The sequence below is a fragment of the Benincasa hispida genome, unplaced genomic scaffold (genome assembly GCF_009727055.1).
Source record: "Benincasa hispida cultivar B227 unplaced genomic scaffold, ASM972705v1 Contig591, whole genome shotgun sequence".
Taxonomy (NCBI): domain Eukaryota; kingdom Viridiplantae; phylum Streptophyta; class Magnoliopsida; order Cucurbitales; family Cucurbitaceae; genus Benincasa; species Benincasa hispida.
The window spans coordinates 597195-622133 of NW_024064953.1; the positions used below are offsets into that span (position 1 = coordinate 597195).

General features: G+C 30.5%; 1 protein-coding gene across 1 annotated transcript; it reads left to right on the top strand.

Moving 5' to 3' along the window:
• Positions 1 to 15241: 15241 nt before the first annotated feature.
• Positions 15242 to 16471, top strand: LOC120069795 (protein CLAVATA 3). Its single transcript, XM_039021608.1, has 3 exons — positions 15242 to 15363; positions 15458 to 15549; positions 16135 to 16471. The coding sequence occupies exons 1-3, from the start codon at positions 15279 to 15281 to the stop codon at positions 16288 to 16290; spliced, it is 333 nt and encodes a 110-aa protein (XP_038877536.1). The 5' UTR covers positions 15242 to 15278; the 3' UTR covers positions 16291 to 16471.
• The last annotated feature ends 8468 nt before the right edge of the window (positions 16472 to 24939 follow it).

Here is a 24939-nt window from a genome sequence, read left to right on the forward strand (position 1 = left end):
ATTCACTCCACCATTTTCGGAACTGCCTTAACAATAAAGTGGGGACCACAATGCAGAGAGTCAAAGCTGAGCCCATAAATAGCTCCAGCCATTCCACTGAAAAGGGATGCTTGAATACAGAGAAAAGTGTATATACTGATCTGAGAGAGAGACTGGTTGAGTAACTAATTAGAGTAGATCTGGGAAGAATTAAGAGACAAGGTCGAGAGGTGAGTCTCCAGGCAAAGAATACTTTTGATTCCCGCTGTTGAAGCTCTATACGAAGGTCACCTCTACCAGACGAGCAAGCTTGAGAGGGAAGCTCTTCTGTTCATCCATTTCACACGCCAGCAAGCAAAACCACCGTCCAGATCTATGTCAAGACATTGACACTCTTCTGTATTTGTTTTTATCTCTTCATCATCACTTGTATTCATCTTCTTATTCTATCATTCACACTATGTATCAGATGCTTAATCGTAGTGTTGAATGTTATAATCATTTCCATTATCATTTCTCTATCTATTTTCATTCATCCATAATTCACTTTCTCCATGACATTTTCTTAATCCCTTGGATAATTAGCATGAATTAAGCAAGTAATTAATTGGGTTAAGGAAATAATTATGTTTAGTCAAAGCTTGTTAGACGACATCTTCACTTGTGAGAGTAGAAGTGAAGATGCCATTCCGCTTATCGAGAGAGGGTTGGAAGAATGCGTTAACTAAAGCGAGAAGTACTTCTAGAGACGGAAGCAACCTTGCGTTCATTACGTTCATCCCTGTTTCACCATAAAGATATGGGAACGCGGCCGATCACCAAGAGGTGTACGCCAAGAGAAAGCAGAACCTTAGTTATATCTTTAACGCAATTAACAACCTTGCGATGTTTGTACTAATATTCTTTCCCCTTCTAATTCATCCATAAAGACTTGCCATCGCATACCACAATCCTTTGTATAAACTTCACAGTCAGTCTCGAACTCAGCATCATGTATATCATGTATATTGTATCTTACATCACGTTAGCTTAGGTTTATCTTTATCGCACTTTATTTTATTAACGCAACTTTAGTTTATCTGCACAATTTTACTTTACCGCAATTTACTTTTCTGTACAAACACATAATCTTTATTAATTGTAAAAACCAGTCGCATATATCACAAATGTAACACATTAACGACAACAATCCCTGTGTTTGACCTCAGATTACTCTGAGAAACTTACATTGGAATTATACTTGGTTTATATAGGGACATAAGGTTTTGGACATCGGGACTTGTGAAACTAGTAATGTAATCTATGTGAATATTTTGTGTTTAACACTTAATGTTTTTAGCCATAGAGGCATCCGCTGTGTATGAGATTACATGTTGGTATCAAAGTTATTTCCACTAGAGTTATTAGGCAGTAACTGTCAACAAAAGGGTTGATAACTACTGTAGTCATGTCCTTTCCTAGACTCAGGGAGTAGTCTAGGAGGGGGTGTGACACTTACCACACATAAAGTATTCTATTATTGAAAACAAAATGTGAAACTGAAGATTGAAGTTTCTATTCTAAGATATGTGAGTTAGGTAACTTTGGTGATTTCATATTCAAGACAATTGAATGATCATTTATTTAGGGGTAAACCTATCTTTTTTATGTGGTGGATCCCCCACTTAAAGTCTAAAACATTGGAAAAATTGTTTAAAAAAAAGTAGATTTTAAAGATGGAGTTACTTTTGAATGGAAAAAAAGTTTTTGAGTCAAAATTGACAATTTCCCTTCTTTTTTTTTTTTTTTTTCACTACTATATTTATAATCCAAGTATATATTTGCGTTAAACTTTTCTGGTATGGTTACTAATTTGTAATATTATATAATTTACAATAAATTACAAATACATATTTAATTTTAAAAATGAATTGAATTTATAACATGAAATACTATATATTTAAATAGTTTTATTTTTCTAATATAATTTTAAAATATTGTTTCCAACCTTTGTACTATTTAGATTATACAATCTGAAAAAAATTTTAAAAATAGAATCTAAATTGTTTGTTAGACATATATTTATTGAAGGTAATTGTTAGTCAAAATTGTCACTAAACAAACCTTAATTTGAAGTTGTCAAATTAAGAAAATATAACATAATATTATCATTTCTAGGGAGAATATGGTTGAAAATAATTGATATGGGGGAGATGGCAAATCTAGGGCTATGACGTCATAAAAAGAGGGAAAAAGAAGAAATAGTAATTAATTAAATTTTTAAAAAAAGAAAAGAAAAGAAAAAAGAAAATAGAAGGAAATCCATCGGTCAGTCATTTGTCAATCATCACCCAAATTGATCCCTATCCATACGTATTCATATCCTCCATAATTATCCATTTTTCAACCCTTTCACAAATCACACCTTCATTTATTACTTTCAATCCCCTCTCAGTGTTTCTGTTATTATGAATAGTGAACGTCATCTTCTTTTTTCAAATTTTCATTATTTCTACTGACACTGAAATAACACTCCTTTTAATTCTTAATTAATGTCATAATTATCTATAAATATTTTATAACATCGCTTTGGATTACATGTATTAGTGTGTTAAAAGTAATTTTCTTTTACAACAACAAAGTGAAGGGAAGAATTCAAATACTTCTTCGTAATATGTCTTTATTACTTGAATTATATTCGTGCTAAAGTTATTAAATATATACTAAAGTCAGCATTTAATTAAGTTGATGAAAGATTGTTTAATGAGTTGGATGATTATTAAGTAGAAAAACAATTGGAATTGCAATGACAAAAAATTATTATTGTTTGTTTTTTCTTTCTGAAAATTTAGAGAATGAAGTTCTGATGATTAAGTCATGTAATAAAATAGATGAGTACGTCAAAAAAAAATGTCCACGATTAGACCTTATAATCCATACATCCAAACAGAAAAAGTTAACCGTAAGACTGTTTCATGAAAAAGATAATTGAAGAGTCGAGAGTAGATTGCAGCACACAAATGATTCCCTTGATATCCTCTTCCACTGACACTCTATCTTAAATTATTGATTGATCGAAAAGTTTAAAAACACTTTTTCTCACTTGTGGGCTTGAAATATGAAGAAAACTCAATAAGTATAAATCAATATTACTAGGGAGGAAATAACATTGGAACGGTTTGATCATATGACTTCTTGATCAAACCTGTTCTTATACCATCTTAAAAATTATTGATTTACCCAAAAAATTAAGTTGATAGTTGAAGGAAAATTGAATACCATATCATCTAACCAGAACACCCACTAAAGTTTGCAATCGAAACTTTATTTATTGACTTAACCAATTACTTTTTGGAAATAGAAAGTAATTATTATTATTTAATTTCAATTTATAATTGAGGGAAGATCTGGTGTTAAATTTTTATTGATATTTCCACATTTCCTTGGGTTCAATATCAACATTAGAGACGAATCGATATTCTCATTATATCGTTGTAGGAAAATACACCAAGCATAAAAAATTAGTAACATAATATTATTATATGTTAACTTATTTAAAAATCTTAAAATGTTAATTTAATAATTTAAATTCATTTTTTGAACTTTTTGTTTTTATAATTTTTTTTGAAAGTATCTATCGAAGTCGAAATTTTATTGATATTTCCATAAAAAATTTCATAAAATTTAAACTTTGATATTTCTATCGACATTGATATTTTAAACATTAAGAGAACATTTAGTTTAAAGTTTTATAGATGTCTGAAAATAAATGGTGCCTGAGAATAGAATGTCTGGAAATCAAACATGACCATGTTTGATTGTGCATGACAAATGTTATCAAAATTTTATGAACAAAAATTATGTTTGTATTAATTTATGAAATTAAGTATAACAATCTTATATAATTGTAATAGATCAATTAATTAAAAATAAATATCATTTAATACATTGTTAAAAGTTAATTAATTAAGATTCAACAATCATTTTAATTACAAATAATATAAAATTGAATTATTTATAATTAAAATTCACCAATTAATGTATTAAATGAATTATAATCTAAGTTTTATAGTTAATTAAGTTCAACCGTAGTAATTTCAATTTTAATTAAATAATATAAATATTACAAAAAGTGAAAAATGAGATAAAAATATGATATGTTAATAACGATTATTAACAAAGAATACTAAAAAAGTTTTATATGTTTATAATAAAATATCAAATTAAAATAAATCTCAATAAATAATTATTTGATTAAAAAAAATAAAAAGTAATCAATTATTATTATTGAAAAATAAATTTTTTTTGTACTAACTAAATTTAACTCATCCTAATTTACTAATTAAATATATTTAAGATATTGTTAGCTAATATATTAATTGCTTATGTAAAAAACCAATTACTTTTTTCAAATGGAAAGTAATTATTATTACTTAATTTCAATGTAAAATTGAGGGAAGATCCTAGTATTAAATTTTTATCATATTTCTACGTCAGGTTCATATCAACATTAGAGGTGAATCGATATTCCCATTATATCGTCATAGGAAAATCCACAAAGCATAAAAAATTAGTAACATAATATTACTAATGTAAATATAATATAAACAATATATGTTAACTTGTTTAAAAATTTTAAAATGTCAATGTACTAATTCAAATTCATTTTTTGAAATTTTTGTTTTTATAATTTTTTTCAAAAATATTTATCAAAGTCGAAATTTTATTGATATTTCCATAAAATTTTTCATAACATTAAGACTTTGATATTTCTATTGACATTGATATTTTAAACATCGGTTTAAAGTTTTTTAGATTTCTGGGAATAAAAGGTGTCTGGGAATAGAATGTTTGGGAATCAAACATGATTATCTTTGATTGTGCATGAGAAATGTTATCAGAATTCTATGAACAAAAATTATGTTTGTATTTAATTTATGAAATTAAGTATGACAATCTTATATAATTGTAATAGATCAATTAATTAATATTAAATATCATTTAATATATTGATAAAAGTTAATTAATTAAAAATCAATAATAATTTTACTTATAAATATTTGAAAATTGAATAATTTATGATTAAAATTCACCAATTAATATATTAAATTAATTATAATCTAATACTTAATATTTTATAATAAATTAAGTTCAACATTAGTAATTTTTATTTTGATTAAAAAATGTAAATATTACAAAAAGTGAAAGATTAGATAAAAATATGATATGTTAATAACGATTATTAATAAAGAATACTCAAAAAGTTTTATATGTTTGTAATGAAGATCAAATTAAAATTAATCTCAATAAATAATTGCTTGATTAAAAAATCAAAAAGTAATCAATTATTATTATTGAAAATATTTTTTTGTACTAACTAAATTTAACTAATCCTAGTTTACTAATTAAATATATTTAAGATATTGTTAGCCAATAAATTAATTGTTTATGTAAAAAAAGTAATTGAATTCATTTAATAATTTTTTATTATAAAAATAAGTTATGTAAATATTTTAATAGATTATTATTGATTTATTAAAAAATATTATATTATTTTATTAAATTAATATTAGTTAATTGAATAATTAACTATATTCAAAATGAAACTATATAAAATGATAGCCAGGTGGATAAAGAAAAAGAGAAAACCTTCAGTTTTGGAAGAGAATAGAAAAGGTAAAAAATGAGGATGCTTGAGAATAACTTATTCTCAAGTAAAGTATTGGAAACTATGAAACAAACCTGAAATTTGTATGTCTGTGTCAATTTTTATGCAAAAAAAAAAAATCCAAGCCAATGACCTTTAAGGAAGATGTGGCAGGTGAGAAGGTAAAGAAATCAAGAAGGTGACGAAAAAGAGGGGGGAAAAGAAAAAAAACAGATGAGAGGAAAACATAAGGAAGGTTTTATTGAAATATTCTAGTTTGGAGAAATATTTAGTGAATTATGGTAGTTTTAAAAGTAATTAGAGATTTATTGTAGTTTGATAACTTTTGTAGAAGATTGAGGAAGGCAAAAATTTAAGAAGTTTTCAAAACGTGACCTATGATAGCAGCAAAATTTGGGTTAAGTCGAGTGTTGAAAAGTCAACCTACATAGGTCGAGTTTACAATATTCGACAAACTACACAGCGCCTCATCCCATCCATCAGACCACTTCTAACCGTCCGCCCGTTCTCCTTTATTCCTTCCCAACGCTCACCTACAACTCTAATCCATGGGTCTAGTTTTCAACACTCGACCTACACCTTTTTAAACCTACCACGAGCTTTCCAAATCATAATTTACCTTTGCCTTCTTTGTATCATTGCTCTACGTCCGTCTTCTTCTCTTCCGAAAAGTTCTCAAAATTTTGCTCTCTGCCCATCTCTTCTTCTCTTTCCAAAACTTCTCAAAAATCACTCTCCCTTTTTGGTTCTTTATCTCTTAGATCGTCTTTTTCCTTCTTCTTTTTCCAAAAATTGTTATTAAATCCTTTTATTCCCCACATTCGTCCATCAAATTGTGAGGTTTGTACATTTACTTTACTAAATTTTAATTTTTTAAAAATAATTATAAATTTTGTTCCTATTCTCATACTATTATATATATATATATAAATTAGCCTTTTTTGTTGTGTTTGGGAAACAAAGAACCAATAAATCTTCTACAAAAATTTCTAGTTTTTTATGATCTATTTAATTTACTCTACTAATTTATAGATCAAGGAGTGAGAAATTACTCTACTAATTTATAGATCAAGAGTGAGAAATTACTCTACTAATTTAAGGAGTGAGAAATTTATTGATCAATATTCTCATAATATTCTCATTTTTTTTTTGGAATTTTTGTAAAAAAAAAAAAAAAAAAAAAAAAAAAAAGAATCGTTGTCACTTTGAGGAAAAAAAGTAAAATCGCTATTAAATTTGTGAGTTTACCTTTTATTTATTATTATTTTTTATATTTATATTATTCCAGATATACCATTTTAATTCCTTATATATTGATGTTAGTAGATCAAATATGTTAATTTTTTAATAGTAAAAAATGTTTACATATTAATGTTAATAGTTTTTTCTCTATATATTTTAATAATCTTATGTTAGACCTATCATGTTAATGTTATTTTTTGCATTTTAAATAATATTAGATTTTGTTAGTACTAGTGTTATTTTTTTTTTTAGTATTAGTGCATTTTAAAAAGTTTAGTAGCTTTTTTGTTATTTAATATAATTTTTTTGTTATTTAATATATATTTCTTATAATATTCCATTGTTTTAGTATTTAAGTTTGATGTTTGAAATTTTTTATTAGCTTTTAATATTTTTAATATATTTTTGTTTGTTTTTGTTTTTATTTAAGTTTAATAACTAGTAAAATAATTAGTGATGTATTACTTTGTTTTTTTATAATTTTCTACTTTTTGAATATTATTGCATTTTAAAAAGTTTAGTAGTATTTTTTTTTTGTTATTTAATAGAAAATCATTAATTTGAGTGATTATATATATATATATATTTCTTATAATATTCGATTGTTTTGGTATTTTGGTTTGATGTTCAAAGATTTTTTTTATTAGTTTTTATTATTTTTAATCTTTTGTATATATTTTTATTTTTTTTATTTAAGTTTGATGATTAGTAAAATAATTAGTAATGTATTGTTTGTCCTTTTTTTTTAGAAAATGACCGACAAATATTTGGAATTTATGTTGTTGACAAATAGTAATGTGATTCATGGTGTTGATGGAATTGATTATGATCAACCACCATGTGGGGGATTTAGCATAAATGTGAACAGTGGGCTTATTTTTTTAACAATTCAAGGTAGGGATGTCACTTAGTGTAGATATGAGGGCAAATCAGTTAGAAATAGTATTTAGACATCCTAACCTGACACCATCAGTAAGGTTTATGTCATTCTCTATTCCTAATGAACAAGCAATAAACTTGATATTCTCATTCCCAGTGTCACTCTCGAATTTAGTGCATTTATATGTTAATGCGAGTAATGGATATAAACTTGAATGCACAACTCGTTAGTCTGTTTGAAGATTTGACTCAATGTATTGACCCTAATCTTGAAATAGTTGCATCACTTTATGACTATGAAGATATGGTGGCTAATAATCAATACATGGATTTTAGAATAGAAACATATGATGAATTCGAGGTGTTGGATTTTGATAGTTGTGAACATGAGTCACCTTCAGATACATTCAATAATTTGGATATGAATATAATAGGTAGCGTTCGAGAACACAACCCAATTGCAGCCCTGTGGATGTTGACAATACCTAATTGTATAAGGGGATGATTTGTCAAGACAAAGAAATGCTACAATATGCGGTCAAACATTTTGCTATTAAGTATCATGCACCATATGAGGTTATGGAATCGACACCGATGATTTAGGTAATTCTCTGTAAGAAGTGGGAAGAAGGTTGCAAATGAAGACTTCGTGCAACAAAGAAAAAAATTGCATGGTTTGTTTGAGATCACTAAGTATGTTGAGCAACATATATGTTTTTACTCAGAACTTAGTCAAAGTCATGTGTAGTTAGATTCATCGATGATTGCACAGATTTTTGTGATGCCATAAGAGAAAAACTATCCATCAGTGTGACACAACTGAAATCCGACATAAAAACAAAATTTGGATATCATGTTCCTTACCATAGGGTATGAGAGGGCAAAGAAAGGCGTTGACTAAAGTGTTCGAGGATTGGGACGAGTCATACAAATTATTACTCAAGTGACTGCATATGATTAAATAGACCAACCTCGGAACACGTGTAAAGCAGAGAATGAAGGAAATTGCAATTGAAGAATATGTCATCCTTACTTTTGTATTTTGGACATTTGGTCCTTATATTAAAACTTTTAATAGATGTTGGCCGGTGATTCAAATAGACGGTATCCACTTATATGAAAAATATCAAGAAAACTTACTAATTGCTACACTAATTGATTCAAATGGGCATCTTCTTTCTCTTCCATTTGCAGTTGCAGATGAGGAGTCTGTAGACTCATGAGGTGGTTTTTGAAACATTTGAGAGAAATTGTTGCATATGAAGAGATGTGTTTAATTTTGGATCGACATGCTGACATTATCTCAACAATGATCAATCCAGCAAATGATTGGACGGGACCAAAATGTCATTATCGATTCTGCTTATAACATATTGTTAGCAACTTCAACAAAAACTACAAATTCAACACATTAAAGAATTATGTTTATCGTGCCAAATGTCAGTTCAAAATATGAAAGTTTAATAAAGCCATTAAAGACATCGAAGGAATAAATTGGAATTGTCTGAGTTTTTTTTGACAACATTGGTATTGAGCAATGAACTCAAGAACACAATGAAGGGTTCATGTACGAGTAGATGACGAAAAATTTATCAGAGTGCATACCTCAAAGGAGCTCAAATGTTGCCAATAAATTATCTTGTTTAAATAACCCCTTCAAGTGTGTAAATTACTTTGAAAAAGGAAGAAAGGAAATTAGAGTTTCTTTGGAGCGTTAAGATAAATACGTCTGGTAATAATTTTTTTTAGTAATCAACAATTTATTTCAAATATATTTATAATACTAAGTGAGTAAATATTCAAGTACAAACATGAAAAAATTAATAAATGGGTTACAAGATCTAATAAACATGAAGTACAGTCATACGATCGATATGAAGGTGTGTTTCATGTGAAGACCGGACATCATAGCCTCAATGCTAAAGGAGAAAATGTTCAAATACTGGATGAACATTTCATTTAGCTAGATTTACTGTACTTCACATGAAATGTATGCGTCTCAAGCATCCATCTCTTGATCAGTGTTATGATGAGATGTGCGATCTAAAATTTTATGGGTTCTGAGACGCATACATTTCATGTGCTCAATGGAGAGTGCACTATCACTCAATAGGACGTAGAAGTGTTGTTCAAGTTACCTGTTGACAGGGTAATGCATGCTGACTGACTAAATATTTATCAATTGTTACTCGGTGTGACCTCACTCGTCGATAAAATTAAAGGATCAAAGTTAAGTTTGACATGGTTAGGGATACAATTTCGTGAGTTTACTAATATAGATGAGGAAGCCGTTAGCGAGCATATATACTACAGATGATGGGTGTAAGTTTATTTTCTGACAAATCGAGTCATTTCATTCACTTGATGTTCCTGCCATTGTTAGCTAACCTCTATGATGCGGGACGATATTCTTGGGGTGGAGTATGTTTGGCATGACTGTATAGACAGCTATGCAAAGTACCAAAACCTGAAGTTCATGAAATTGTTGGGCCTCTGATACTTTTGTAATTATGGGCTTGAGAACAATTTCCAACAATTACTCCACAACTTTGACAGTAAATGACGCTCAATTAGTTGGACGAGCTTACGGTTCTCGATATGTTATTTTAATTCAATTTAATTTAACAAATATTTTTATATGATTGAGTTAGTTAATTTAAAATCTAAAATATTAATTTATTAATATAAGTGGAGACAAATTTTGTGTGACTAGGATAGTTACACAAGTAGTTAGTCAATACATGTTTGATCTGCTTCAACCTAATCAGGTATATTAATACTGAACCAAGTTGAATTTTTTATTCATATTTATAATGTATTTGTCCTTAATATTTTTTTAATATAATTATTTATGTTTTAGATTATTTGGGAGCCTTAAAAAGTGTTCAAATTTTGTATAAAGAGTTAAAACATATGGCGGACGATAAGTCATCTCATATGTTTTCACATAGGTGAGTGACATCTTCCTGACAGGGTAATGAGACAATTTGGTTTCCACTAGAATGTCCCATCGCTTTGTAATACTGAACCCCTATTGCATGACATCAGCCTAAGAACTAGAGATTGGTATGAAAAAGTTGCACATTTGGTAGTGCGATGACACTATCATGCAATGTTTATGCAATGGGGCTTCTACTGGGTAATTTGATTAGGATGCTACTCAAAATTACATCTATTGGTACAATAATATTACAAGGTACTACGGTACTCAATAGTTGTGGGTCATCTGGTACATAAATAAATATTGTCTAATTATTTTTAATTTTAATTTATTTAAATATTGTCTAATCGTTTTAATTCATAGAGATTGAGCAACAGTAACCTCCATGATGTTGCAAATGATTCAAACAAGATTCTTGCTATATGTAGTAACAACGATAGCTATATGGAGGAGATATAATATATGTATGATATACTTATTACTCCTCTACTAGTTCCTAGATGTAGGGGACCTAAGAAGATGAGTTTGATGAGGCCGCCCACAATGTGGAAGAATCGCCTCCTATGACATAGACGTAGAGTCAAACTGGTTATGTTCGTCCGATGATGATGTTGCCTGCATTTGGTTCAAGATATTATAATTTAGAGGCGGATCTATCATCTTCATACTTGCATGGACATGGGGACGGCCGTGGAGAGCATAATGGATATTTATACTATGAAGCACTTGTAGAGGTACCAAAGCAACATGAGGAGGAACCAACGCAACCTCAAGTTTAAAGTTGATGACGACAATCAGCTCGAAATTGATGACATCCATCTTGTGGGACACATTGATTTTTTATTATTATTTTTAAATGAATGAGATATATTAAATTACTGTATTAATATGAACATCTTTTCTATGATGTCTTAATTTATGTTTTATTATTTTCCAATTATGAAAGAAAAAATGATTGAGAATTTATTCTTTTTTTATGATGTCTCTCAGAGTTAAGAGTTAAGAATGTAGATTTTATTTATTATTAAGAAATATAATTACACAGAATACCTTAAACAAGGTAAAAGAATAACAGTGTTGGAAAGAAAAAGGAATAACAATATGATTTTTTTTAATAAAAAAAGCTGGTCGAGACTTTAACACTCGACATACATTTTTTTTTTTTTTTAAAAAAACCATCCTTTATCGAGTGTTAAGTTTTGACATACAAAAAATTAAAAAAAAAACATATACGTCAAATTAAAAAATTACTATATTTCTCTAAATAGTTTTGAAATTATAATATTTGACTAATTAATTAAAAAAAGTAACAATATTAATTCAATTTTATCGGGAATCTGAAGTGATTAGAAACTGAGATTTTGTCCATCATTGTTCAGTTTTGCAAAACAGATAACGGAAATATCGTACGGCCATTATTCTCCCCCTCCCTAAGTAAATCAAAGTCAAATCACCACACCATCCAATACAAATTGACAAATTAAAATATAATACAATATGGGAAACAGCTATCACCTATATCCTCACCGGCGCTGTCCACTCCTAAACTAAACATACTCTCTCTCTCTTCCTTCCTAGTTCATTCATCAATACCTATTTAATAATTAACCAAATTAAACAACTATTTTATACCACTAAACTCTATCTTTAATGTCAAATTGACTTATCTTAATGATATTAACATATATTTTGATTCAAGAAATCGGAGGTTCAATCCTCTACCTCTATACTTAGGGGTGTTCAAAAATTCTGATGACAAAAAAAAAATCGATCAACTCAACCCAACCCAACTCGTGTGGTTTAGGTTCAATTGAGTTCAAATAAATGAAAATTTTACGGGTTGGGATGGTTCATAGGTTTACCTAATATAACCCAAACCTACCCGAATCAATCCGAATTTATTATTAACTTTAAAATATCTATATTTTTTGTTACTTGTAATACAATTATTTATATATATATTGATTTTAATTTTATTTAATTCTAATATTTTTTGAATAATTCATTCTTCAACAACTCTTAAAAGTAGATTTACACTAAGAAAATTTCAACTATTTAAATTGAAATTGAGTTGTTAATCTTAATTCAATATATGAAAATAATTAAATTAGATTTTTACATATGTACGTTTTGCTTCTTTTTAAAACAAAATTTTAAATAAATGACCTGATTAACTCGAACTAACTCAACCCAAATATTTCATAATTGGATTGGGTTGGGTTCATTTTTTTAATAAGGATTATTTGAGATGAAGAAATTTACTACATGAACAATTATGTTGGATCTAAAAATTCTTTCAAGCCAATTCAATCCAATCCATGAACACCCCACCTATTAAAAAAAAAAAAAATTCTTAATATCTTCTTACAATTTTAAAAACATTCCCAAAATTTCAATCTTGCACCCATTGATTTAGGCTATATTTACTACAACCTAGATACTCTAGTTGGTGAAAGGGTAAAATTTAGCTAGTGAGAAACTATTTCTAGGCTCATTGTGGCTCTTTATAATTTTCTTTTATAGCATTGGAAAAAAATATATGGAAGGTGAGGGACTTTAAAATAGAATATCTTTTTTTTTTTTCTGCTATAAAAAGCGTTATAAAAGACATTTTATGGCTTCTTTTGCCAACGATTTGAGAACTTTTCATCTCATTAAATATACACTATCGAAAGTTGACTTTCTATACCTTTTTTTATTACGTTAAAAAAGTGTTATAGAAAACGGAAAACTTTTAATAACATGAGCTATGATAGTATTTCGACAACGCTATGAAAAGTTTATGATAATATTTCTTTAACATTAACGTATATGATATTTGTTGCAATGTAGTCAATTTTAAAAAAGAAAGACAAATTTTGATTTTTTTTTTAGTTTACAAAACTTGGTTTAATATTTTAAAGCATTAATAAAAGTGGATTGTAAAACATAATAAACTTATGGATGCGTATTTTATGCTCAATTTTTAAAAATATGGGTCAATCGATGATTTAAGTTGATATAAGAGCAGGTGGTCTAGGGAGGTCTTGTATTCAAACTCCTATAAAGTTATTTCCTTCCCAATTAATATTCATTTCTAATTGTTGGACATTCTCTATATTTCAAGCCTCCACATGTGAGGAAGAGTATTAGATGATATATAATTAAATCTACATTCACTTATGAATTTAAGATTTTCGATCAATTTAAGATTTTTTAATCAAGTTTTAAATAAAAGAAATCAACAATTTTCTAACGCAAGAGCAGAGCATTTGGGCTGTCTTACGTGGTTGACCGAATCAAGGTTTTGAACCAATGATGCAGACGACCTAGGACCAAGGTCTTACCCTAGCAACTACTTAGACAATGGCTGTAAGAAAAGAGATCTCTCGAGATCCGATAGCATGCAGCAACTAGTTGTAAGAAAGAGGGGGGGAGGAGAAAGATATATAGAAAGTGTGCAGTGAGGGTGGTTGTAAATCACTAGGTAGCCAGTCTTTACTTAACTAGGCCCAAGCAATGCCCAAAGACTCCCACCGCCTGGAAAACAAACAGTAGAGTCAGGCGAAGGACCTGACGCAACTCTACTACCGCCTTTCCTACCAAAAAGCTAACCCAACAGAAGGAAATTACATAAGGTCTGGAAAGGGCTATAAAGAATCTCATTCCTTCCTCCCTTTCTTCCCCTGTTTCCGAGATCGATATAGCCCTCTCGAAACCTAGCATAAGTAAGCATCCAAAGATTGCACCTTGGTACGTAGCCTTCTTGCACATTAGTAAGGCAAGCTCGTCAATCCCGATGCTAGCGAAGCGTCGTCTTAGAGAATGGAATTAGGAATTCGATTTGCGTCTTATTGTAGGTCGGTCATCTGTTCAATCTGGAATTCCATCTCTTGTTTGGTTTCTGGTACCGGTTTGATTTGAGTTCCTTTTTTCAAATCAATATCTATGTCAGGCTTCCCTTCCCGGTCGTCTAAGTACGGGTAGAATAGCTCATTCATATTAATCAAGTTTTTTAGAACATTTGTTGTACTTGAGAAAATTTTCTTTCTTACCTTATTTCATAAGTTGCAATAAAAGAAGTATATAAGAATTTTATAAATATAACATCCATAAAATAAAATAATATATAGCCAATAAAGTGTCAAATACTAAAGGAAAGAGATCCTACATATATGACGGCAATATCTAGAAGTTGTTCCCAAGTTTCTAAATAGAAGTGACAAGCTTTAGGTTCAAGGAAAATTCTTATAGAAATATGATTTAGTTGAATAATTTAAAAAAAAACAATTTTAATAGATTTTTTTTTTATTTTTTTTTTTATTTTGTAGACAATCTTAAAAGATATATATTATGTCCACATATTAATTGAGATAAGACATAGAGAGAAACAAAAAGAAACAAATAATAATAGCTTAAGTGAGAGATAATGATAATGATAATACATATTGGCATTTGGAGTGTCACCATCTTGCTTGTGTCATATTAAGTCATTAATAATAATCATAATTTCTCCACAAATGGCTGCATGAGCAATCATTTGACACTTCCATATATATATTACCCTAAACCTCTCTACTTTTCTTCTTATAATTCCTCATTATCCACAACATGGCACTACCTTCTTCCTCTAAATTCATATCTTCCTTTGCCTTTTTTTCCCTTCTCCTTCTCATATTCTTCCTCTTTTCTTCTGGTTTTCTTCATATCTCTCCTTTTCATTTTTTTCAACTTTTCATTCTTTACTTCATTACACTAATTCCTTCTACCTTCTTCTTTTTTCCATTTAGATTATTATTGCTGCTGGAGAGTTGCCCGTTGCCGTTGCCGTTGTGTTTCCGGTAAGCCGCCCGTCTCTCGAGCGCTTCAAATCAGCCGGAAGGTACGTAAGATCTTAGAGACAGAGCTAGAAATTTCATGAGGAGTATGACATTGGATATCTTTTCATTTTATAGCACATTAATATTGTCGTTTTTTTTAATATTAAATGTAATAGAAATATAATAATAAGAATACGCTGTTGTTTTGAGTAAGTATTGTCAATCTTACTTCATCTATAAAATTGAAATCTTTGAATTTTCAAATAAGTTTGTTTCTTTGCTCACGGTTCTATTTTACTAATTTTTTCATGGAATATTGTTTATTCTATTTTATGAGAAAATTTTTTAGTGTTTTTTTTTATTATCTACTCACTATCTTCACACTTTTCTTTTTTTAAAAAAATAAATTAAAGAGTAATTATTTAATGGTTGTGGAGTTTCATATTTTTCTTTTTTTATACATTAAAAATAAAATAAAAATTATTCAATTTTTTTGAGAAAAAATTGTAGCATGACAGTGTTGCTTGGGCTATACCTGGTTTTTTTTCCCTATGAAAAAATATTATATTTTATCTATGAAGAATTGAGAGATATTGTTACAAAATTGACTTTTTTTTTTTCCCTGAACATATTGTTTTTATTTACAGATGCTTCAAGAGATGAAGAAGGAGATGGAGGAGGGAGTTGACGGCGACAAGAGATGGTGGCCGGCGGGGGAGTGGGAGCAGTTGCGCAGGGTGCCGTCGGGACCTGACCCATTACACCATAATGGTGGAAGCCCAAAAAAGCCTAGAACTCCTTGAACATTGAAACGATGTCGTTTTTTCCAATTTCAGCCATTAATATCTTTGCTCTAAATCTCCTCCATGAGAAGAAGAAGAAGATAAAAGAACTTCACATTTTGAAAGTATGGTTTTTTTTTTTTGGCTAATCCCAACAACAAAACTAAAACCTTCAGATCTTCTCTGTTGGGTCTACCAATGGTTATTATTATTATTATTATTTTGGGTTTTTTAAAATTTATATGAGTTTTGAATTTTGATATTCTGATGAATGATCTCCCCTTGTTCATATATGTTATGAAAATTGTAGGCTTGGACCTTTGTTTAAGAACCATGTTTAATTTCCTCCTATTTTCTTTCTGTGGTTTGCCAATTAGTTAATAGTATTCAAGGGAAATATTTAGGTTTTTTTAATTAGTTTTGATTTGGTCTCTAAATATTACATTTTTTAGTCTATAAGTTTTTATTAAATTTCATTTTAATCCTTAATTTTTAAAATTTTTCAATTTTACCCTTGTATTTTGAGTTTGGTTTCAATTTGATCTTATTTAAAAAATTTACACTTTTAATATGTCTCAATCTTTTTAGTAATTAAATATCCACTTTTATTGTTAATGTTAATATCTATTAATAAATTTAAAAGAATTAGTTAAGTTTCAATATTTTTTACATGTTAAAATTAATTCTAAACTTCACTTCATAATGATTTTAAATTAATTAATAAAAGTTAATAAAAAAAAAAGATTAAATCAGTGAGTAGTTATTAAAAGTTGAGGTCGAATGTCTGAATTATGAAACATAGGGGTCAAATAGAAACAAAACTTAAGCCTCAAGGATAAACTCATTTTTAAACGTAGCTAGAGACTAAATTGTAATCAAATTCAATACGTGAGGATCACTAGTACAACATCTTAAAACTTAGGGATCAAGTAAAAACTAGACCCAAAAACTTTCTTTGAACAAAATACTAGAGAAAGAGGTATTAAAGATTGTACTAAGATATCTCAACTAAGTCGACACATCTTTAACGCTCTCATTATACTCCAAGAATAACAATAGAATTCATTCGAATGGGAAAGGAAGGTGGATAGAGCAACAACTTCGAACAAGAGATGGAAAATAGGCTAAAGAAAAAGGTCTTTCAATTCAAAACAATAGTAGATACACTGTAATTAGAAAAATATTAGATTCAGTACACCATAAAGCATCTAAGGAAATAATATTGCCCCATAGATGAAAAATCTAAGGACCACCAAAATCTAATTTTGTCTAAATATATCTAAGAGCAAGTCCATATATATTTTCCTTTCAATACAAAACAATAGTTATATATATGTGCAATGGTAGATCATACAAGATCTATTTATTTTTAGGGTCAACCTGTGTTATTATGTATGAAGATATTAATTTACCTTTAATTGGTTACATTTTCGCCTTGTTTTGAATTATCACTAATCAATTATATGATGGAATAGTTAATCTCTTTTTCTAAAATCACTCCTTCATAGACTTAAACTCACTCTAAATACAACACACATGACCCTATGTAGTTAACATTTTTGACATTGGAGATATCAATTGTTTCATGATGAATATTAATTGTATGAGACAATAAATGTATGTGTTTTTAATAATAATGATAATGATAATAACAATAAATGCCTAAAAATTAAATCATAACCATTTCGTTTTTTATTTTATTTTTTGAAAATTAAGTCTATTTTCACATTTTTTATAATTTTTTATATTTTTTTCGAGTATAACGGTTGAATTCCTAACCAAATTCAAAAAAAAAAAAAAAAAAAATTCAAAGCTACTTCTTTTAGTTTTCAAATTTTGGCTTGGTTTTCTAAACCAGTGTTAAACAATAGATTATTAATGAAGAAATTTGGCGTAGAAGTAATATCTATAGATTTAATTTTCAAAAGAAAAAATAAAAATCAAATGGTAATTAAACGGATCTAAATATTTGAGTTTGTGTTGGCAAGTGTTCCCGCGAGATTTCAAGAGAAATTTATTTCGTGGAACTTGAACTTTGTATTTGTATTAATTTTGTGGAAAGTGAATACAATCTACATTGTATTTTCATGCTTTCAAAATAAATTATAATCTTTGAGTTGGTTGATCTTCTTGAACGATTGACTTTTGGGCTTGTTGATCTTCTTGGATGATCGACTTTTGGGTTTGATGATCTTCTTGGACAATCGGCCTTTGAGCTTGTTGATCTTCTTGGACGATCGACCTTTGAGCTTGTTGATCTTCTTAGATGATCGGCCTTCGAGCTTGTCGATCTTCTTTGAGGATTAGTGTTCGCACGAGGCTTCCGGAGAAACTTGTTTTGTGGAGTTGAACTTGAGTTGGTGTTGATGTTGAGGTTGGTTTGATGCGATGTGGTTCGATCTCTAGTACTTAATTCTCTAATTCTCTCTCGGTTTGGTGGATGTTCTTGACTTAAAGAAGAAAAGTATCGAACGTTCTTGAAGTAGAAGTCTTGGAAGAGTGTTTGTGTTTTCAAGGGTCTTCTGTCTTCTAGGAGTTCAGCTTCAGGAGTCTTGGAGTCTTCTATTTGTTGATGAATTCTCTTTGGGCTCTCTGAATATAGAATTGCTTGTATCTTCAAAGAAGGCTTGTATCTTCAAAGGACGTTAGTCTTTAGAATACTTGCATCTTCAGAGGACTTCAGTCTTCAGAATGCTTGTATCTTTGAAGGACTTCAGTCTTTAGGTGTGGTCAGCTTCAAGAGTCAAGAAGTCTTCTGATGGTAGAGAATTTCCTATAAGCTCTATGGATTATAGAATTGCTGACCTCTCCAAATGAGGAGAGCTTCTCTATTTATAGAGTTCACAGGTGAGCTTGGGCTTGGTTGATCCATGGACCTGGCCTTTGGGCCCAATTAATAAGATTTAGGCCTGATTTGATAGTTGAGTCAAATTCAGCCTATTTTTGGGCTTAGTTGGACTTTGACCTAAATAACTGTTGGGATTGGTGTCCTAATTCTCCCGGAGTCTCGTTGTTTTGTAAAGATACACATTGTTCAATGAATAAAATAAGTGTTATTTAATTCTGGTATTTACTCATATCTAATAAACAAAGCTCCTTGATTATCTCATGTGAACTTAAGCATGTATATGTGATATACAAGTAGATCATGCCTTAAGTGATAACCTAAATTAGTCTGTAGTATAAGGATTAAGATGGGATACTTGATCCTGGTGACACTATGGATATAGCCTGCTTTGTAGAGGTTTGCAAGTGTTATAAACTACTACAGATGGTTGATCCTGGCCATTCGTGTGGAGACGTGGAGCGGGGGTGTCCTATACAAAGAGTTTGTATAAGACTTGAACCACGAGTTGACTAGACTCTATATATAACGTCGTTGATACTAGAGACTTGCATCTCACCTAAACGACCATAAGTGACACGACCTCAATCACGAGTGTTTTGGAAACTCTTGCCTTTGAGGGCGGTCCTTTGATTAGTATGGGTGAGAGTGGCCAGATTGCAAACTCAACATGCCTACCTTTTGGGGATTTGTCTGATCTGAGAGCTGGGAACTCAATCCACAAGATGAAATTCACTCATTTCCTGAAGCGGGGATAAGTAAAGAGATTCCTCCCTTAAGGGTTGATTCCGGGGCTTGAACATAGTGTCCACAGCTTCTCTTTGGAAGAGAAGACCCAGTCATAGTAGGACTATGACTTATATTCATTACAGGGATCAGTGATATTTAAGGAGATAGATGTAACTATAGAGGCATAACGATTATTGGCCCAACTGTACTTACGAGTGATCTGTGAAGGGTTGTCGCACTGCTGATTGATTAAGATGGACATATAATATATCTGTAGTGAGGAGAGTTCAGCTGTCGGTCTTTAGTGGAGTGCCTGGAAGTTAACAGATTGTGGATCCCGTGACTAAAGAGTTTAGTCAGTTATTCACATACCGTTGGAGCTTCGCAACTACACATCCATGAGGTCTCCTTGGTAGCTTGGATTCTGTTGAGGATCAGTTCTTGGTGTTGATTTGAAATGTTCAAACAAGAGGTATTTTGATTATATATGATATAATTGATATGATGTATGAGATACATCTAGTAGAGGATTGATGTAAATGAGATTTACATTAAGTACCATGGAATAGAAAAAGAACTATGGTTTATATGTTTCATGAGATGAAATATTAAAACTATAGGTTATAAATATAGTATGATAAGTTGGTTTATCAATTTTATTTATAATATATAATTATTAGATAATTAATACTTTTTTTTTTAAATAACCAAAGTAGTGGGTGGTTATTGGATCATGGTAACTGTGAGTTTAAAAGGAAAATGGTTTCCTATTTTGAAAAGAAGGTTTTATAAAAGTTTGAAAAGGATTTTTAGTTTTCTCTTTGCAAAGAAACTCACGTAAGTCGTCAAGTAAATACAGATTTTATAACAACGGTTGGGCGAGCTAAACGATCGTGTAGGTGCAAGCTAAACAATCGTGTAGTGTTTACTAAACAATCGCATAGCTTTGCTAGACGATCGCTGGCCCAAGGTAAACGATCGTGTAGTGTCTGTAGGTGACAGACCGACCTAAACGATAGAGCTAAATGATCGCATAGCTTTATCTAAATGATTGGGCATCGAACTATGTGATAGGTCTCTGCCATCTCCCACTTGCCCAATCGTGTATGCAATCATTGTTTCCTCCGTTCGTCTGCCTCACACCAAGTCCAAACAGAGCCCTCCTCTTGGATTCTCACACCGAGAATACCAAAGTCGCCTTGTTGGTGGTGCCAGACTCAACTCGACATCGTCGAGGTTTTCTGGAGGCCGTTCGTGGTGCTATGGAGTCTGTTCGTGTCGCCGAGGATGAGTGTGGTATTCGTTCATGTTGCAGAGGAGTTCGTGACCGAGGAGATCGTTGAGGACGAGCGCAAAGTGTTCGTGCGGTATTGCGGTCATGTAGATCGAGTGTTCATGGTCGCTATTGTTCGATCAGAGTGTGCATCGGAGCGTGGAGACGCTTCTGCATATGTGTGTATTGTTTCCCTCTGTACATTTGGTATTTGTTCATGCTGTAATTTCTGCATTGTAATTGTATAACCATTTTTTTTGAAGTCGACTGTAAACATATGTTAATTCATGATTGTAATTTGGAATAGTCTACTTCTGCTACTCACGGAAATCTTGTTTCCGATTTCCATCAATAACAATATCAAATTGGGCCAAATTAATCTTATCTGATTCAACGATCATGATAAAACCATGTGGTGTCGTCGAAATTTGTCTTCAACTTCAATTCAGGACATATGTCAACTCTTAATTGAGCCCAAATTTAATGATTTGGAATTTCGTCATTAATTTAGTAAATGACGTGGCAACTTGTGATGGTCCAAAATTTCTCATTCAACAAATGCCCCGAGATTTATGCACATATATGGGCGAATAAATCTCGAAAAATATAAAGTTGGAATCAAAATCCAAAAATATTTGTTCTTGAATTTGACCTCAATTGATATCAGTCAAACTATGAATTTAGTACATAAGTGTAACTTGAATTTGGGATAAAATTTGGAATATCTCCAAATTTACGAAAAATTTTGATTCTTGTCCCAATTTAATTTGATTTGGACTTGAGATAAAATTTAGGATATGCCCAAATTTTAATAAAAGATCAATTGAGATTTTTTTTTCTTATCTGCAACTTATTTTGATTGAAGATAAAAACTCAATAGGATACTTAATTTGAAATATGGCCAAATTTGAATTTAAAATGAATTTTAGATCTTTTCCCACAACTTGATTTGGAAATAGTGATAAGAACTTAAATTTAGATGAATTTAATATAAAATTTGGAAGATGTCCAAATTTTAATTTGAGATTTTATCAATAATTTGGCTTGAGGATAAAAGTCTAGTGATTTGGTGATTTAGAGTTGGGATAAAATTCGGAATATGCCCAAATTTTAATTTGAGATTTTATCCTTAATAATTTGGCTTGAGGATAAAAGTCTGATGATTTGGATTTGAGATAAAATTTGGAATATGCCCAAATTTTAATTTGAGATTTTATTTACAATTTAATCTCAATGTTGAACAATTTGATTTTGAATAACATTTGCAATATGGCCAAATTTTAATTTGTGATTTTATTCGCAATTTAAATTTGATTTCGAATAAAATTTAGAATATGTCCAAATCTTAGTTGAAGATAAATCTAAGGACAAAATATAATAAAATCAAATTAGATAGGGAACTTGTTTAATTTAATTTTTTTATTTGAAATTATGATAAAATCAAATTAGAAAATCTAATAAAAAATATGATATTTTGAATCAAATCTTTATTTGATTTGGATTTTCTAATTTGTTATGGAACCTAGGGAACCTCTATAAATAGGACCCTAAATCCCTCCATTATCCTCATCCCCTCCTCTTCTTCTAATCTTTCCTTTCCCTCTTTTTTTTTTCTTCTTTTTTTCCTTTTATTCTTTCTTTTTCCACTATTTTTTTCAAAGTTTTTTTTTTCTATTTGTTTTTTTTCAACATTTTTCTTTTTTTTTTTTTTTACTACATTTCCCCCTTATTATCCCCCCACTTTTTATAGGAGTTAAAGCGCAACTCAACGGAGTACAAAACCCCACCGACCCATCCATAATCTTAAAGGGTGGGTTTCTTCTCTCATAAGCTTTGTTTCTTAATAGATTTTTTTTCTATTTTTTTGTTGTAAAAATGTCCAGCCGTGTGACTGATTCTTTAATGCACATAACGATGACCCTGATATGGTTTATCTATTGTAACCTTGTTCGTGCTTCCTGATCGTCATGGGGGGCTGATAACCGGTAGAAATACAAGTTATTTATGCTGCCTTATCTAGATATTGCGGCCAAAAGAGAAGGAATATGCGTTGATTGTATAAAAACTAGCTCAGAAATACAATAACTATGAATTAATGTAATTACACCCACTAACATCGTCAAGATGGTAGAAGAGGATATTTTTACTCTGTTTTGCAGGAAACCAAGTCACCGCTTGCGATCAAGGCTCAACGAGAAACTGAACAACGCATCTCTGTTACATTGCGCCCGTCAATCAACAATGAAGAGACGATTAACGTAATGATGACGCAATGTGACAGTCGATCTCGAGCTGAATTTCAACCACATGCAGTAATAAATACAACACTGCATGCGAGCAACCGATCAAAAGATGCAGCTGAGCATCGCAAAGGTAGAGGATTGCAACACGTGTACAACTAATCGTTGTGCAGATTTGATGGTTTGATTGCATAACAGAAAGAATATTTATTCCTCCATCTTCGGAATTTCCATAACAAGAAGTGAGGTTCATAAGCCAAGAGTCAAAGCTTTTCACCTATAAATACCCCCATAGAATTCAGAGAAGATATACTGGATATGGGTATAATTGATACGAGGGCTAATTGCTGCTGAATTATTGAGAGAGAGGCTGAGCTGAGTACTGATCGGAAGAAATCCGGGAAGAGAAGAGACACGACCGAGAGGTGAGTCTTTGTGTGATTCTGCCAAATCCCTGCCGTGAAGCTCTATGCTTAGATCCCTGCTATCGATTGAGCAAGCCTGAGAGGGAATCTCATCCTTCCGCACGATCTATCCACACCGGCAAGCAAATCTCCATCTAGATCGGCACTAAGACATTGGCGCTCATTTGTATTTGTTTCTAACTCTATTTTCATCAAGTGTATTTCATCTTCTTAATCTCTTCTTTCATAAATCATGTATCAGATGCTAAATAGTTTTATTGAATGTATCAATCGTTTCTATTTCCACTTCTATCTATTTCCGTTCCTCCGTTTATCGGTTTTCCATGAAGTTTTCTTAAAACCTTGGTAATTAATATGGATTAAACGAGTAACTTAATCTATGATAAAGTGATAAATGTGTTTAGCTAAAGCATGTTGACGACATCTTCACCTGTGAGAGTAGAAGTGAAGATGTCATTCTGATATGTCGAGAGAAGGTTAGAAGAATGCGTTAACTAAAATGAGTAGTACTTCCAGAGATGGAAGCAACCTTGCGTTCATTACGTTTATCCCTGTTTCACCATAGAGATGTGGTAACGTGGCCGATCACCGAGAGGTGTACGCCAAGGAAAAAGCGGAACTGCACTTATATCTTTAACGCAATTAAGAAACTTGCGAATTTTGTATTAATTATCTTTTCTGTTTCTACTTCGTACATAAGACTTGTCACAGCCAGCCTTGACCTCAGTATCTTGTACCATGAAACTTGTATCTTGTATCATCTTAGCTTAGATTTACTTTAATGCAATTTATGCTATTATCGCATTTTTACCGCTTTACTTTACTTTATCGCAATTTAATTTCTTGTACACAAATTCTTTTATAAATTGAAAAACCCCTGGTCGCATGTATCACGAACATAACGCAATAACCTAAAATAGTCCCTGTGTTTGACCTCGGATCACACCGAAAAACTTGTGGTGAAATTATACTTGGTTTCAATGCAAGGAAACTTGGGACAACGCACAACATATTACAAGAACATTCGTTAATAATGCATATCTAGAAGTAGTATTGTATATCATCATATATCGCTATACGTATGCCTAAGATAGAAACATTTATAAAATTTACATTACAAGTTTATGGCGCCGTTGCCGTGGAACTGGTAACGGGGAC

Bases quoted from the DNA above. Each gene is read 5' to 3' on its own strand.
- LOC120069795 (XM_039021608.1), top strand. From the start codon at position 15,279: ATGGCACTACCTTCTTCCTCTAAATTCATATCTTCCTTTGCCTTTTTT. The intron at 15,364-15,457 runs GTTTTCTTCATA...TTTTCCATTTAG, and splicing joins ATTCTTCCTCTTTTCTTCTG to ATTATTATTGCTGCTGGAGA. The intron at 15,550-16,134 runs GTACGTAAGATC...TTTTATTTACAG, and splicing joins CGCTTCAAATCAGCCGGAAG to ATGCTTCAAGAGATGAAGAA.